Genomic DNA, 18358 nt, shown 5'->3' with positions numbered 1-18358 from the left:
ACAACCGACAAAAACAAACAACAGCAACAAAAGAATGCTTCACTAGGTGTAGTGGTTCACACCTGCAATCCTAGCCCATAACAAACAGAGGCAGGAGGATACCAAGTTTAAGGCCAACCTGGACTACATGGGGAGACTGTCTCAAAAAAACAACCACCAAAAGGAAGAGTAGGAGAAATGTAGCATGGCTAGGGAAAAAAAGAGAGGGCAGCAAAGTCCATGAGACTCTTATCTCCAATAAACCACTAAGAACAACTGAAGTGGCTCTGTGGCTCAAGTAGTAGAGCACTGGCCTTGAGCTGAAGAGCTCAAGCCCTGGCCTAGAGTTCAAACCCCATGACAGGGGAGGGTGGGGGGTAGGGGGGGATTGCATAGACCAGCCAGGCTCTGGTGGCTCATGCTGGTAATCCTTGCTACTCAAAAGGCTGAGATCTGAGGATCACAGTTTGAAGCCAGTCCCAGCAGCAAAGTCCACGAGATTCTGATCTCCAATAAACTACTCAGAAAAAGCCAGAAGTGCCACTGTGGGTCAAGTGGTAGAGTGCTAGCCTTGAGCACAGAGAGGCCCTGAGTTCAGGCCCAAGGACAAGGGGGAAAAAAAAGGCTGCACAGACCACTAGAAAAGAAAACTTGTAAAACCATTGCAACAATAATAGAAAAGGTTTCCTAGGTATGTAGCTAGTTAGCTGTGTCTAGCTATCTCTTCTGTATCTATTTCTATGTATATATTATCTATGTAGCTCTATCTGTCATTCTATCTGTGGTTCAAGGGATCAAACCCAGAAAGAGTCTCACATGCTAAACAAGCATTCTACTATTAAGCAACACCAGAGCTGTAAAAACCTTTCAGAAATCACATTTAAGATGCTTTCCATGGCATCTCCATGTCCAGTATTTTTCCCCTTGGTGTACTCACAGTACTGTGTTCATGGCACCATGAAAACGTACTTCTGGAGCCAAATGGCTATTTTTGCTGATGGGAAATGTGAACCAAAAATTTAAGAGAGATGAGGATTTGAGAACAAAGACAGGTAGAGTGAGATATGAGATGGAGGACAACAAGAGGCAGTGTGTAAGCAGGTATGCAATGGGAGGCACACTTCTAAGAGGAAAGGAGCTGGACCAAAGTAGACAAGAGACTGAAATGTCAAAAAATAAAAGGAAGCTGGGTTGTACCTGTAGAGAGTACAAATGAATCAGTATATACATACAAGTATAAAATAACGCGGAAAGGAACTGGCAAGGAATGAGGGAAATTTTTCCCCTTACTAGAAGTGACTAACCTTTTCAATAAGGGGAAAAGGGAAAGATTGACTGCTTACCCAATTGATTGACAGACTGAATGACTAACAAATGGGAAGAGAGAAGGAAGATGGGCAGGCAGAAACAGCTTAGCAGAAGGAAAAGACCAAGGGCATGGACATGAAATCATAGCAATATATTTACACTCTAAACTCCCACCAACTACAACCAGAAAAATTTTAAGGTGTGTAGGGAAGTTGAGTGTTAGAAGAAAAGTGGATAAAAGAAAACAGAGGGCAGATCCAAGAGCCTCGTCAGTCTGGAAATTACAAACGAGTAAACACAACTGAAAATGAAAATTGGTAGGAAAATATGCTACTGGACAAGAGCTGGTGTGAAACGGCCAGGTTTATAACCATAATCCTAGTGGCCTGGGAGATGGAAATTGAGGAACTGTGGCTCAAGGGTAACCTGGGCACACAGCTGATACAAGTTCACTCGTGGCTGGTGGACTGGTGCCAAGCCCCTTATCTCAGCTAGAGGGGAAGCAGAATGGCGGGGCTCAGTGGCTAGCTACCGTCACAACCAGTGACCAGAAGCCCAAGTAGGAAGATAAAAGCTTCAGGTCTTTTATCAGACCTGGGCATAAAGCGACACCCTACCTAGAAAACCACCAAGGCAAAAGGAAGCTGGAGGCATTGCTCAAGTGGTAAAGAGCCCACCTGGAAAGTGTGAGACCCTGAGATCTGATTCCCAGTATCACACAAAGAAAAAAAAAAATGTTAAGCTTGTTGATATTTTGTACTATTTTAAAATGAAGAAAAATCACACTCTCCCATAAGCCTTCTTTAGCTAGAGCTTGACCGTTTGAACCAGCTTAACTTTTTGACTAATGTAGTTCACGTAATGGGTTACACATGTTTCTAGGTAGTCATGAAAAGGGGGCATTTCCCTTCATTGGTCCTAAAATAACTCTGGCTGCTTTCGGATTCTCCACTAGTAAAAAGAGAGGGTCACCGAACAAGCTATATAAATTACACAGGCTGCCTGAGGCACCTAAGTCCTCCTTCCTGTTCTCCTCCCCTCTGCCTGGTGGGAGGCCTGGGGTGCTGAGCCACACAGATCCTTCCAGGAGCCAGGTTGGGGTCCCTTCAATTACAGAACTAGAAACAGATGACACCGGGCTCCTTCCACACTAGCAGGCCCTGCTTTCATCCTGTTAAATAAGTATTCAGCTGAACCGGATGGAGTTCTAAAAACTGAACAAGTCCTTTCAGAATCTCATCTCCCAAAATTCTACAGGCTCTCTCTCATTTTAATTATCAACTCTGACTCTTAGAACTGGTATCTCTTCAGAATACTTCTCCTTAAGGCTTGTTTTCAACAAATTAACCTTTTTATGGAAGGGGGGAGGGGTTTTGCTTAGATTACTATAAAAGTTACATGCTGTTCCCTAAGTACAACTGACAGTAGAGGAAAGTGACTGGCACCACACTCCGCGGAAGGAAACTAGACCACAAGTGCCTTACTGCACACCACCCGGTGACACAGATGTGGTCTCAGAGTTGTATATAAACTTTATATGAATTTTGACATATGAATAAGTACTATCCCAGACAAGCATTAAATACCAAAAAGATCTTTTTTCAAAGGAAAGAACTGTCTCTGATTTACCTCTTAACAAGTAGACGGTTAAAATACGGATTTTGCTTAAAATACCTAGGATAGTCAAGCAGAGAATTAAAGTCTGGCTCTATGTGTACCCACAGTTTTATCACCAGATTCCTTTGCACATCTTGTATCCTCATTCTATGTCTAAAGAACACAGCAGCAAGGAATTATCCAGTTCAAATGCAGAAAGATGTTGATTTTCTCTAAAGATTCAGGTGCCAGCCACCCTTATTTAACTATATAGTAAGGAAGTGTCACAGGATCTAGAAACAGAGGGCTGGGGATGTAGCTCAGTGGAAGAGTGCAAGCTTAGTATGCAAGACCCTCTGGGTTTGGTTCCCTGACTGGCCTCACTAAAATAGAAAACAAAACAAAAATAACCAGCAAGCCAGGCTTACGCCTATAATTCTAGCTACTCAGGAATATAGTTCAAAGCCAACCCAGGCAGGAAAGTCCATGAGACTCCTATCTCCAATAAACTACTCAGGAAAAGCTGGAAGTGGTACTGTGGTTCAAGTGGTATAGAGCTAGCCTTGAATACAAAGAGGCTCAGGACAACACAAAGGCCCTGAGTTCAAGCCCCAGAACTGGTAAATAAGTAAATAAATAAATAATAAACAGAAAAACATACTGAGCTATTAACAGACCAAAATTCATTTAGGATACGAAAGGATTGTATCTTAAAACCTGACTTTAGGCTAAGTTCCAGTAGCTCCCACTATAATCCTAGCTACTCAGAAGGCTGAGATGTGAGGATCGTGGTTTGAAGCCAGCCAGAGCAGGAGCAGGAAAGCCCATGAGATGCATCTCCAATTAGCCAACAAAAGCCAGAAGTAGGGCTGTGGCTCAAGTGGTAGAGTACTAGCCTTGAGCACAAAGACTTTAGGGACAGGGCCCAGGCTGAGTTTAAGCCCCAGGACTGGCAAAAAACAAAACAAAACAAAAACCCTGACTTGAAATAGATGTCAGTTTCTCAGAGTCACAAATTTAAATAGCAACAACAAAAAAAGCAATTTGCTCAGTTCTGGATGCAGAGCCTTGGAACATACTTAAAAATATTTATGGGGGGGGGGGCTGGGAAGGTGGCTCAGTGGTAGAATGCTTGCCTTGCATGCATGAGGCCCTGGATTTGATTCCTCAGCACCACATAAGCAGAAAAAGCCAGAAGTGGTGCTGTGGCTCAAGTGGTATAGCGCTAGCCTTGACCTAAAGAACTGAGGGACAGTGCCCAGGCCCAGAGTTCAAGCCTCATGACTGGGGGAAAAAAAAAGGAAAAAAATATATATATAAAACAGGATTAGAATATGACTCACTGGTATAGTGTCTTCCTATAAAGGATGAGGCCCTGCATTCAATCCTCAGTACCGACAAAAATAAATTCAGCAACAGTAATAGCAAAACAAATCCCGACACAATCCACCTGATTCAAAACCTGTATGGTGATTAAAAAATGTCAGAAGCCTATAATCCTAGCTACTCAGGAGGCTGAGATCTGAGGATCACAGTTCAAAGCCAGCCCTGGCAGGACCTCGAAACTCGTATCTCCAATAAACCACCGGAACACCAGAAATGGCGGTATGGCTCAAGTGGTAGAGCGCTAGCCTTGAGCTGAACAGCTGAGGACAGTGCCCAGAGTTCAAGCCCCACAACGGACAAAAAAAAAAAAAGATGTCAGAGCAGGGAACTCTAAAACTTTCCCTCTCTACAAAACAGGGTATAAGTGTGTAATACCTGTCAAAAATAAAACTTTTACTGAGGTAATAACCACAAGTTTTGAGGCAACCAGGCAAACGCTCAAGGAAAACAACAACAAAAACCACAACCTCAGTAACAGAGCTTTCCAGTGTTTTATCCTGACTCCTCCTCCTCACCAACTTCACTCATGCCCTGCCCACAGCATTAAGACAACTGCCTATACTCTAAGTACTAAAAACAACATGGATTTAGGTCTAAGAACTATGTCAAAATAAAATGATAAGAGAGGCCAGGCTCTGTTGGCTCACATCTGTAATCCTAGCTATTCAGGAGATCTGAAGGTCCTGGTTTGAAGACAGTCCAGGCAGACAGAACAGTGAGATGTTTATCTCTGAATAACCAAAAAATGCCAGAAGTAGAGGTAGTCAAGAAGTAGAGCACTAGATGAGAGCAAAAAAGCCAAGTAAGAGAGGGAAGCCCTTGAGTTCAAGCCCCAGTATCAGAACCAAAAAAAAAGACAGAAATTACATTATCTATATCCTCGAGGTTATATCCACTTATTATTTTGTCAAAGATATGGATGAACTTCACTGAGCACAATTTCAGTGGCCAGATCTGCTTACACATTCATTAAATGGGCTACTAGAGTTAATTTAGTTTCTAAATTAAACTTTGGCCAGACTATTTCATTTAGTAGAAGCATAGTCGAATTGGACCTTAAAATTCATACTTTCAGAGTGATTTTCAAATGTAAGTCCCACAAGTACGTCACACCACTTTGTATATTTACTGAACTGCTAAATAAAGAACCTATGTTTTTCTCATGGTGTTGCTTATTTTGGTCCTTCCCAGAAGGGCCTCCACACTCACTCGGTACCTATTACATCCACATCAACTCTGAGCCGACTCCAGCCTGAAACAGAACAAGACTCGTACTTTCAATTGCCAGGTAAATTTTCCGCTCTCCTTCCTTGGGCTCCTTGCCAGGAGGGAAGTATGTGCCTCGGATTGTGATTGCAGCTTCGGAATATTCACTGATTCTCTGTAGAGCTTCCTTGGAGGTAACTTTCCACCGAGCCGTCTAAAAAAGAGAGTTGAAGGGGGAGGGGGGAAATCACTTCATTAAAATAAACAAGCATGCTGCAAGAGAAAATAGACTGGTTTACTGTATTAGGTCGATGTTAAGAACATAATATATCTGCAGTTCATCTAGATCTTAATAATCTAGAAAATATTCATAAATACTGAATTTCTACTGCTAACTAAAGGTAAAAAAATGAAGCAGCTAGCCAGAAGCCAGTGTCTCATGCCTGAATCCTAGCTACTCAGGAGACTGAGATCAAAGGATCACAGTTCAAAGTCAGCTTGGGCAGGAAAGTCCGTGAGATTTTTTTTTTTTTTGGTAGGTCCTGGGGCTTGAACTCTGGGCCTGGGCGCTTGTCCCTCAGCTCTTCAGCTGAAGGCAAGCGCTCTACCACTTGAGCCACAATGCCACTTCCGGTTTAGTGAATGGTTTATTGGAGGTAAGAGTCTCAAGACTTAACTGCTCGGGCTGGCTTTGAACCACGATCCTCAGATCTCAGGCTCCTGAGAGCTAGGATGACAGGCGTGAGCCACTGGTGCCTGGCTTTCCATGTGATTCTTAATTCCAACTAACCAGCAAAAAGCCAAAAGTGGAGCTGAGGTATAGCAATAACTTTGAGCAAAAAAACCAAAACAAAACACCCCAGGGACAAGGCCAAGTTCAATGCACAAGAAAGGCACCCATACACACAAAAGCCGAAGCTAAGGCACATTAGACGAGGGGTGTGGCTCAAGTAAAAGAGATTTTCATAAGCAAGAAGTCCTAAATCGAACCCACACTACTGCCAAAAAAAAAAAATTTAAATTAAAATAACATGTTTATGTGTTTAGAGGGATGAACATGTAGCTCAGTGGTAAAGTCTAGACTCCCATCAAACCCTGGGTTTGATCCTCAGCAATGCAAAAGTAAATAAATAAGCACAATTAACTGTTCTTACATTTTAAAGAAAGGATTTTTGTTCCTAAGAAAACAATTTTTAGTTGGGTGCTGGCGGCTTACATCTATAACGCTAACTGCTAAGGTTAAGATCTGAGGGTAGTGGTTCAAAGCCAGCCATGGCAGGCAAGTCCATGAAAACTTTATCTCCTTAAAATTAACCACCAAAAAGCCACAAGTGGAGCTGAGGCTCAAGCATGCTAACCCTGAGCAAAAAAGCTCAAGAGCATCACCCAGACCCAATTCACCCCCCAGGACCAACACAGAAACAAAAACAAAAACAAAAGAAGTTTCTACTAAATATAAAGATGGTTAAATCTTCCCGGCACCAGTGGCTCCAATCTGTCATCCTAGTTACTCAGGAGGATGAGATCTGAGGATCACGGTTTAAAGTCAGCCCAGGCAGGAAAGTCCATAGGACTCTTATCTCCAATTAATAATCAGAAAACCAGAAGTGGCTCTGTGGCTCAAAGCGGCTGAGCACTAGCCTTAAGTAAAAGAGCTCAGGGACAGCATCCAAGCTCTGAGGTCAAGCCCCATGATCTACCAAAAAAAATTTTAAAAAGGGTTAAATCTGTTACTTGCCTGTGGGAAGTCATTGATCTCTAATTCTTCCTCATATCTCTTGAAAGATTCATTCTGTCCTCCATCCTGCCGCTCTTCTTCTTGTTTCTCTAAAGGCACATAATTGAGCTTGGCATTGATCTTCTCGGCAAGTTGCTCTGCAATGGTTTTGGCGGACACAGTAGGAGCCAGGATGGTGCCACCTCTTAGGATCGCATTGGTGGCCTGCTGCATCACATCCTGTAGTTAAAAGACTAACAGTCAAAGCCGGGCGCTGGTGGCTCACGCCTGTAATCCTAGCTACTCAGGAGGCTGAGATCTGAGAATCGCGGTTCAAAGCCAGCCCGGGCAAGAGAGACCTTGAGACTCCTATCTCCAATAAACCACCAGAAAACCGGAAGTGGCGCTGTAGCTCAAGTGGTAGAGCGCTCGCCTTGAGCTGAAGAGCTGAGGGACAGCACCCAGGCCCAGAGTTCAAGCCCCAGGACCAACAAAAAAAAAAAAAAAAAAAGACTAACAGTCAAATCTCAAAGCAAAGCAGAGGCAGGGCCATGGACCTACCCACGGATTATTCATGCCTTCTATTTTACTTCATTCTGCTTAAATTCAGCAATATATGTTTGTACTTAATAGTCCAATGGATCTCCTTTATTCTTAATGAGAAAACTAAAGAACATTCAACTAACGTATTGAAAATATCAGAGCACAGATACACAGTTGAAAATTATCCACCTCTTGGTAGCATATACAATACAGTACTTCTAAAGCCATGTATATCTTTTATGACTCCCAGATGTTTCCTATGAATTGGAATCTCTGTACCACTGACTTCACTGCCCCACCCAATAGTCAATAAAATACAGTAAATGACTTACTCAAAATCTCCAAATTACTGTTGAAATTACTAAGCCATTCTTTAAGGATGTTATGAAAATTCACTTAGTTAAAAGTTAATACAAAAGCTTTCACAAAACAGATATGCCATATGAAACAGTTAAAAGAACATAATAATGCTCCAATGATTAAACATAGTGAGTCAGAAAGAACCAAATGTTCATGCATCTAGGAAACTGGTTCTGTGCTCAATAACACACCAGTGAGAGCAGATTAAGAAAACCAAAAAGAGGGGCTGGGAAGGTGGCTCAGTGGTAGAGTGCTTGCCTATTGCATGCATGAGGCCCTGGGTTTGATTCCTCAGTACCACATAAGCAGAAAAAGCTGGAAGTGGCACTGTGGCTCAAGTGGTAGAGTGCTAGCCTTGAGCTGAATTGCTCAGGGACAACACCTAGGCCCACAAACAACCAAAAAAAGAAAAAGAAAAGAAAACGAAAAAGAATTTCTTCTTCAGATTTTGGTAAAACAAATCAAACAACCGTACAGGCTAAATTTTCTATTATTCATAAGTTAGGAACAGAAGTATTTCAGATTTTACTCTGCTGAATTCTAGAGTACTTGCATAGGGCTTTATTGACTGGGTATCTGTAATCAGAATATCCCAAATACAAAATACTATAAAACATCAAACACCAATGAAAACATTTCAGACTACACAGTTATTTTAGATTTTCGTATTAGGAATGCTCAACTGCTCTATAAAAACTATCTCTGGCTAAACTGCCTACAAAGCATTCCAGAAGAGGCACACAGCCCTCATACTAGTGCAAGAATCAAAGAAGCCCTGCTAAGCATGCTAACATCTTAGACTCAACTTATAGGAAAACTTGCTGAGTTAGGCACGATAAAATTCCTGGAAAATATCTAAATTAAAAGTAATGACTGAGACGTGGAACAAATTACTTAATACCTGAGACTCGATGCCCAAATTCTTCTGAGCATTGATTCTAAGAGCCAGTCTCTTAGCGATTTCCAATTTCTCAGCATTTCCTGCAGTTGGAGCAGGAACACTGGACGTTCCAGGAGCAGCCATATCTTTCACTCTCTTCTTTGAATTAAACATGCTTTCAATTTGTTCATCAATCTAGAAAAATCAAGGAGTAGTGAAACTAAAGTGTAATTATTAGCTTACTTATTGTCTACAAAAACAAGAAATTATTCTACCAAAAGACTAGAATCAGCAGAGAGTTAAATGTATGTAAGTTAAAACTGTGTATGGGTGGCTCACACCTGTAATTCTAGCTATTTAGGAGGCAAAGATCTGAGGATCACACTTAAAAGCCAGCCCAAGCAGCAAAGTCCATGAGATTCATATCTCAAATTAACCACCAGAAAACTGGAAGTGGCACTGTAGCTTAAAATGGAAAAATCACCAAGTCCAAGTCCAATGACCAATTCAAAAAAAAAAAAAAAATTCTGATCTCCAATCAACAACCAAAATGCTGTGGCTCAAGTAGTAGAACAGCCTTTAGCTAAAAAGCTCAGGGACAGGACTCAGGCCCTAACTTCAAGACCAGGAGCAGCCTAAGATAGACAAGCAAATAAAATAAAGCTCCTGGATAAGGAATCTGAGTAATAGTCTGAAAATTTCAATGTGCTGTAAGAACATGGAATCTGATAAGAATACATTGAAAAATATCAGTATGACCCTTCAACTTTAAAACAACCACATCTGGGCTGGGAAGTTGGCTCAGTGGCACAGTGTTTGCCTTGTACGCATGAGGTCCTGGGTTCGATTCCTCAGCACCACATGAGCAGAAAAAAGCCAGAAGTGGCACTGTGGCTCAAGTGATAGGGCGTTCGCCTTGAGCTAAAGAACTGAGGGACAGCGCCTAGGCCCAGAGTTCAGGCCCCACAACCAACCAAAAAAAAAAAAAAAGAAAGAAATAAATATTATGCAGCCATACAGTTAGTGTGAATTTATTAAATGGAAAGACTTTTCACACACTGTTGTAAAAAGGTTATAAATACACACACACACACACACAAATGAACCTATATGTGCATCCACAAACAGAAAAATGCTTGAAGCAGTATACAACAAGGTTTCCCAGGACTAGCTCAACAAGCCTACATCTAAGACCTGCAGTAGAGAAGAAAGAATCAAGGAAAATTGTAGCTATACTTACATCAACCGCAGCATCCTCATCATCTGAATCCTGCAGACCAAGAGCTGCCTTCTGCAACTTCTTCCTCTCATTCGCCAAAGCTTGTTCTGTTTCATCAAACTTGAATCCCTTACCAGAGAACCCACTACTCTTTTTAATTATTTTTCCTTCCTTTCAAAGAAAAATTTTTTAAAAAATTAATTTCATAGTAAAAACATAGTAAGTATTTTTAAGGGGGCGTATGCCAATGTAACAAAAAGTATTTCCCCTTGCATGCAATAAAAATACAAGAGCTCTATATAACTTCACAAAATACTAAGTTCAAGCATAAGAGAACATCCTGTTTTCACTTATTTCCTTCTCTAGTTCTATCAAGATGCCCAAGAATAAAGAATGACATTAGTAACTTGAATGAAAGTAACAGGCATTTAAAAACTCACAGCTTTCTGTTGATCTTTGAAATCACTCCAAAGTTTCTCTAGATCAGGAGGCACTGCAGTCCCAGATAGTTCAAGAGCTTTAATTATGTCACCAGCATAGCGAGCTTGGTCTTCTGTGATAAAAGTATATGCATAGCCCTAACGAATAACAAAAATGTGGAATTATTAGACACCAAGATAAATTCAACTTACAATCACATATAGCATAAAATATAAGCCAGGGAATAAAGCTCTACAACGGATGCCATTGCTAAAGAATTATTCTTCAATAATCATTTTTTTTTTTAAATGATTTATTAGCATACATTAGTTGTACAAGGTGGAATTATTGTGACGTTTCTGTACATACAAAGTACCCCATCAACCTTAGCCTGCTCTATCAGTCAGCCTTATGCTGACTCACTTCTTGCTTAAAACCATTTCGACAGACTTCATTGTTCTGTTTTGGTATGTGCAGATAAACTGTTCACCCTCCTTCATACCCACTGGTGGCATTTCCTCCTCCAGATGGGACCGCCCCCTCCCCCCCCCCCCCAGTCTGTTTTATTCTCTGGTCATTCATTTTTGTTTTGTAGTATATATTAATTGGATCAAAGGATGAAGCTCTATTTTGAAATCATGCTCAAGTCTCAAGCCAATGCTTAAAGATACATGTGGATAATTGCACCCAATCACTAGATCATATTAGGAAAGCTAAGTTGCTCTCTTCTTTCTGAAGGGTGAATTTTCTGGAGTTTTTTTTTTTTTTTTTTTTTTTGGCCCGGTCGTGGGGCCTGAACTCTGGGCCTGGACACTGTCCCTCAGCTCTTCAGCTCAAGGCTAGCACTCTACCACTTGAGCCACAGAGCCACTTTCCGGCTTTTTTCTTTTTGCTTATGTGGTGCTGAGGAATCGAACCCAGGGCCTCATGCATGCAAGGCAAGCGCTCTACCACTGAGCCACCTTCCCAGCCCTTCAATAATCATTTTAATAATAATTTTAAATAATAATTTTTCAAAGAAAAATATTTAATATTTAAAATGAGGGGGGTCAGAGTTGTAGCTCAGTGGCAGAGCACTTGCCTAGTATGTGCCAAGATCCTGGATTCATTCCCCAGCACTGCAAAATACTGCACACATGCATGTATGCAAGCATGCATGCATACATGTGTACATACATATATACAATTTTTAAAAGTAAGAAAATTCTGTATATATAAGTAGATACACATGAGATTTTACAGAACTTGCATTGTCATGTGCATTAACTGTCTTTGTATCTGTGGGATGCTGGGTTTGTACTCAGGGCCTCAACACTTGCTAAGTAGGCACTCTACCACTTAAGCCCCCACTCATTTTTTACTTTCATGTATTTTTCCAATACAGTCTGTGTTTTTCTCTGGGTCAACCTGCGGTAGTGATCCTCCTACACAGGTTGGGACCACAGGTTCACACCAGCATGCCCAGCTCATTCATTCATTCATTCATTTATTCATTCATATAGTACTGGGATGGGGCCTACCACTTGCTAAGACAGTTCTTTACTTGAGCCACACCTCCAGCCTACTGGTCTATTGACTGAAATGAGGGTCTCATTAACTTTTTTGCCAGGGACAGAGTAGAAATGAAATCCTCCCAATCTCAACCTTCTGCAAAGCTAGGAATAACAAGTGTGAGCCACTGTGAGTGGCTTGTACTGGTTTCCTCTTTCTCTTTTTAGCTTGTATCCCACATTAACATTCATTTCTTAGCATGTAGCTTTTCTTATTTTTTAAGATTAAAAAATGTATGCATGCATATGTATTTAATTACACACATAAGTAAGCTGTCTACGTTTGTAACTATTTTGCAAGAGTGAGCTTCACTTCATCAACTTCCTGGGATTGCTCTAGATGTCAGGCTTTCACATGCCCCAGTAACCGTGGGCACACTCAAAAGAGAAAGATTGCAGTGGAAGTCAAATGGCAAAAAAACACACTCAGATCTCTGTCTTGACAAAACCTCTGGTTTTGCCGCTGCTGGGTGCCAGTGTCTCACGCTTTATATAGTATTTGTTTTTTTTATATAGTATTTGTTTTTTTTTTGTCGGTCGTGGGGCTTGAACTCTGGGCCTGGGCGTTGTCCCTCAGCTCTTCAACTCAAGGCGAGCGCTCTACCACTTGAGCTACAGCGCCACTTCCATATCTCACACTTATAATCCAACAACTCAGGAAGCTCAGAACTGAAGATCATGGTTCAAAGCCAGCCCAGGAACAAAATCCGTGAGATTCTTATCTCCAATGAACCACCAGAAAACCAGAAGAGGCGCTGTGGCTCAAGTGGAAGAGCACGAGCATTGAGTTGAAAAGCGAGGGACAGCACCCAGGCCTAGAGTTCAAGCCCCACAACTGACCAAAAAAAAAAAAAAAAAAAAAAAAAAAATGTTTCTATATTGTTATAAAAGGAAGGAATTATTTTAAAATTTTCTTTACTTTGTTGCCTGCTCTCCCAGTCCGTCCTGCTCTGTGCACATAATCCTCATAATGGTTGGGGCAACTGTAATTGACGACAAGAATGAGATGTTTCACATCCAGACCTCGGGCAGCAACAGAGGTGGCTACGAGAAGCTTGCAGGTTCCATTCTTAAAGTCATTTATTATGCTATCTCTGTCATATTGATCGATCCCTGTGAGTAAATTAGAGACATGGCTGTTAGGATCTTTCATTTCTTCTGACAGAAAAAAAAAAAAAAAACTTAAACATGGAATAAAAACAATCCACACTTTCAAGTTCTACAATCTAGCAAAATAAAAGGCTAAAATTGCTGAAGCTCCAATTTCAGAATCACCAATTTAAACTTGTTTCAAGAACAAAGAGGGAGAAGGGGAAAGGCAAGAATATTCAGCTCACATTAAAAAGACTCAGCTCCTTCTTTTTTTTTTTTGCGGTTGTGGGGCTTGAACTCTGGGCCTGGGCGCTGTCCCTCAGCTCTTCAGCTCAAGGCGAGCGCTCTACCACTTGAGCTACAGCGCCACTTCCGGTTTTCTAGTGGTTTATTGGAGATAGGAGTCTCACGTCTCTCCTGCCCGGGCTGGCTTCGAACCGCGATCCTCAGATCTCAGCCTCCTGGGTAGGATTACAGGCATGAGCCACCGGCGCCCAGCTTCAGCTCCTTCTTTCTTTTGTGGGTTACTTAGAGTGCTGCTACTCACTTAGAAATGCAAAATATTAAAGCTGAGGGACAGCACCCAGGCCCAGAGTTCAGGCTCCACGACCGGACCCAAAAATTAAAAAAAAAAATTTTAAAAAATGCAAAATATTAGTCTCTCCCTAGACTACTGAATCAAAATCTACATTTATAAATCCATTAAATGATTAATTACCACATACACAAAAAGGAGCACTAGTTTAAAAATACCTAATTGGATCTCTCTTGAAATATGTAACCCAAGAGTCTCAGGATAAGTAACTAGGCGGCACATGTATAACATATCAAAATGTTAGATCACAAAAGCCCAGGTACCTCTGTTTACAGTAGAGAATGAAATAGGATAAATTCACAAACCTAAAAACTCATGTTTATAACAGATATACATACAGAAGAATCATTAGTACCTTTCTTCCTTGTGGTGTTGGAGATCAGACCCAGGGCCTGTACATACTGGACAAGCCCAGCCTGCACATTTAAATATTTATCAATATTCATTTGTTTCACCATCTCAAATTTTAGTTGTTTTTTTTTTGTTGTTGTTGTTTTTTGTCAGTCATGGGGCTTGAACTCTGGGCGTGGGCGCTGCCCCTCAGCTCTTCAGCTCAAGGCAAGCACTCTACCACTTAAGCCAAAGTGCCACTCCCGATTTTCTGGTGGTTTATTGGAAATAAGAGTTTCACAGACTTTCCTACCCAGGCTGGCTTTGAACCTTGACCCTCAGATTTCAGCCACCTGAGTAGCTAGGATTACAGGCGTGAGCCACTGGCACCTGGCCCATCTCAAATTCTAAATGTAACCTTCACAGACTAATATTTAAATAAATCAGTTCAATCTTACACTGAAGAAATTGGGACCTAGGGCTGGGAAGGTGGTTCAGTGGTAGAGCGCTTGCCTTGCATGCATGAGGCCCTGGGTTCGATTCCTTAGCACCACATAAGCAAAAAGAAAAAAGCCGGAAGTGGCGCTGTGGCTCAAGTAGTAGGGCGCTTGTCTTGAGCTGAAGAGCTGAGGGACAGCGCCCAGGCCCAGAGTTCAGCCCCCACAACCGGACCCAAAAAAAAAAAAAAAAAAGAAATTGGGACCTAAATTTTTCATGGGAAAAATTGATGGAACCAATATCAATATAAATTTATATTTATAAATTTATACTTAGCCAGGTGATGATGGCTCCCTAGCTACTCAGGAGGCTAAGATCTGAGGATCTCAGTTCAAAATCAGCCTGGGCAGAAAAGTCCCATGAGACTTGCAAAAAAGTGAAACTAGAGGTTTGGCTCAAGTGCATAGCACTAGCCTTGAGCAAAAAACAAGCTAAGGGACTGGACCCCGGCCCTGAGTTCTAGCACCAGCACTAAACAAAATATATGTCAAAGCACCTACAGTAACAATAACCAAGGACATGTGTATATATATGTACATACACATGTGTGTGCCAGTAATGAGAGCCTTGCACTCTCTCCACTGAATGAAAAAGAGAGCAAAGCAATTATTCAGAACACAGAACAGGGCAAGTCAAGTTCATGAAAGGCATTCTGTTAAACCTTACCTCCATGAAGAGACATGCAAGGATAAGATGCTCTCATTAAATCCTTCAGAAGACCATCAGCATGTTCCTGCTTATCCACAAATATAATGACAGATCCTGATTCTTGATAATGGCCCAGAAGCTCAAGTAACTTCAAGAATTTCTTTTCTTCTTCAATCACAATCTGAAAAGTGCCATATTACATCAATGAGTAAAAAATGCAAAATGTGTCCCTTGACCAGAAATATTTAAATTGTAAATGAATAAAAAAACATTCCTATATTTTAAGGAAGGGCTGGGGGAAAAAAATGTTGATTTTTTTTTTCACCAGTCCTAGGGCTCGAACTCAGAGCCTGGGTGCTGTTCCTGAGCCTCTTTCCGCTCAAAGCTAGAGCTCTCTACCACCTGAGCCACACAGTACCACTTTCTGAGTAGTTTATTGGGTGCTAGTGGCTCACACCTATAATCATAGCAACTCATGAGGCTAAAATCTGAGCATTGTGGTTCAAAACAAACCCAGGGAGCTGGAATGTGGCTTAGTTGTAGAGTGCTTGCCTAGCATGTATGAAGCCCTGGGTTCAATTCCTCAGTACCACATAAGCAAGTGGTACTCTGCTCAAATGGTAGATAGAGCACTAGTCTTTTTTTTTTTTTTAATTTATTTTATTTTATTTGTGAACATACTGTACAGAGGGGTTACAATTACATGGGCAGGATAATGCGTACATTTCTTACCAAGCATTGCAGCCTCCTCCTTTGTTTACCCTTCACATCCCTTCCCAGCCTCCCCCCTCCCCCAGAGCACTAGTCTTGAGCAGAGAGAGACTCAAAGTCAGTGACCAGGCCCTGAGTTCAAGCCCCAGGACTCACAAAAAACAAACAAACAAGCAGGCAGGAAAGACTATAAGACTCGCATCTCCAACTACCAGAAAAACCACAAAAAGGTGGGGGGGGGGGGGGGGGGGGGGGGGACGACACGACACTGTGGCTCAACATGGCAGAGCGGCTAGCCTTGAGTAAAAGAGCTCAGAGACAGCTCCCAGACCCTGAGTTCAAGTACCACCACAACTGGGGAAAAAAAAAAAGTGGCACAGACTTTCAGCCCTGGGCTGGCTTTGAACCTTGATGCTCAGACCTTAGCTTCCTGAGTAGCTAGGATTATAGGCATGAGCCACCAGGCACCTGGCTGATTTTTTTTTTTCTTTTTTTAAATATCAAGCCAACAATTGGGAAAAAACTGCAAACTTTCAGAGAAGAATACATTTACAAATGTGGACAGATGAACACTGCTCCCTTCGCTTCATATGGAATATCCCAAGAATACAACAGATGTGTACCTTTGTCAGCCTCCCTCCTGTGGTGGGAGAAACACAGAGAGCATTTTAAACCCCATTAGTTCCACTGACCACACATCCAGTGCTTCTGGCCAATGAAATTGATGCATACTTAATTGTGGTATCACAAACAGTGATACCACAAGGATCACTCCCACTGCCTAACCACTATGGGAACTTCCCTAAAGTACTCACCACTTGCTGCTCCACATCCGAGCAAACCACGCTTCGACCCCCAACCTGTACTTCAATGGGTTTACTAAGGATTCTGCGGGCCAAGGCCTCCATAGCCCTGGGAAAAGTAGCTGAAAACATAACTGTCTGCCGATCAGGACGGACATTGTCCACGATGCGCATGACCTAAGAAAACAAACAAGATCCATGTAGCGGCGTTGTCTCCCAAACTTAATATACCAAGTTAAAATCAAGTGGAAGGAACTTTTGGGAGTAACTACTTCAGTTACTGTAATTTTGTTACCTTAGAATATTAAGACTTACTTTATACCCTTAGTTCACTATCAAGAAGACAACTCCTCAAGTATAGGCCCAAAGTCTAGATGCCTTCGTTCACTAACCTGTCACTCAAGTCACAGTCTATAAACAAGCTTAGTAGTTTCTGTCTTCAAACTATACTTAGGACACAACTGTCTACTTCTAACACTGCTTTCCTTCCTTTGACTCAACACATTTGTATTGGGCACTCATTATAAGCCAGATATTGTTAAGTGTAGAAATAAGAAAAAGGTTATTGTGGAAAGGCAGTAGAGTTCGAAACATCAGGAATCTGTCTGCAGCAGCAGATTCTGTCTGATATAACCATTTTGGAACGCTGGAACTGATTACAACTACTAGCGGAAGAAGCAGAAGGTAAATTGTGTTCATTCCCGCCAATTTGAGCTGTTACCACAGCAGCAACTACCCACGTGGTGCCATCTGTCCTCCCACAGCAGGACAAACGGCATGCTCCAATAGCAGGCTGCAACATGCTCCAATAGCAGGCTGCAACAGCCTGCTTCGGGGAGCCTGGGTGCGCAAACCGAACCGTGAACTCCAAGTATGAAAGACCTGTACTGTCCACTTCATCTCACCACTGAGGTATAGACAGAGACAGGGGTCATTGTGTTGTTATCCATCTCAAAACCTGCTAAAGGTACAGCTGAACTCACTTCCAAAATATAAAGGCCAGTACCTCTCTTTTCTTCCTATTTTGGAGAACAAAACATTAAAAATAACTAGATAGCTGGGCACCAGTGGCTCATGCCTATAATCCAAGCTACTCAGAAAGCTGAGATTTGAGGATCATACTTTAAAGCCATCCCTGACAGGAAAGTCCTTGAGACTCTTTCCTCCAATAAACTACTCAGAAAACAGTGTGAAATGGAGCTGTAGCTCAAGTGGTAGAACACTACCCTTAAAAAAAAAAAAAGCTCAGGGACTGAGTTCAAGCCCCAAGCACCAACAACAACATAAATAAATAACGGAAGAGGCACAGGTCAAGCAAAAGAGTGCCTGCCTAGCAAGCACAAAGCTGAATTCAAACCCCAATACCACCAAAAACAAAACAAAAACACCAAGCAAAGTACTAGTTGCTGATGCATATAATCCTAGCTCCTGAGGAGCTTAAAATACGAGAATCACAGTTCAAAGCCAGCCCAGGCAGCAAAGTCCGTGAGACTCTTACCTCCAACTAACAACCAAGA

At 41.8% G+C, this 18358-nt stretch overlaps 1 protein-coding gene across 2 annotated transcripts in view; it reads right to left on the bottom strand.

The window, feature by feature from the left end:
- Nucleotides 1-18358, bottom strand: part of Ddx46 (DEAD-box helicase 46) — a 48140-nt gene that overhangs the window by 2847 nt on the left and 26935 nt on the right. Inside the window, exons 14-21 of one of the 2 annotated variants that reach the window (XM_042667045.1) lie at nt 16854-17018; nt 15346-15508; nt 13084-13277; nt 10635-10772; nt 10216-10365; nt 8994-9170; nt 7214-7432; nt 5545-5689 (exon numbers count right to left, since the gene is read on the bottom strand). In XM_042667045.1, coding sequence (XP_042522979.1) covers nt 5545-5689; nt 7214-7432; nt 8994-9170; nt 10216-10365; nt 10635-10772; nt 13084-13277; nt 15346-15508; nt 16854-17018 — 1351 coding nt within the window. The remainder of the gene's footprint in view (nt 1-5544; nt 5690-7213; nt 7433-8993; nt 9171-10215; nt 10366-10634; nt 10773-13083; nt 13278-15345; nt 15509-16853; nt 17019-18358) is intronic. The other variant, XM_042667046.1, reaches the window with a different exon arrangement.

The sequence above is a fragment of the Dipodomys spectabilis genome, unplaced genomic scaffold (genome assembly GCF_019054845.1).
Source record: "Dipodomys spectabilis isolate Male_0828 unplaced genomic scaffold, ASM1905484v1 ptg000375l, whole genome shotgun sequence".
NCBI lineage: Eukaryota > Metazoa > Chordata > Mammalia > Rodentia > Heteromyidae > Dipodomys > Dipodomys spectabilis.
The sequence above is the reverse complement of the archived record's forward strand: the minus strand, read 5'-3'. Positions and strand labels throughout refer to the sequence as shown.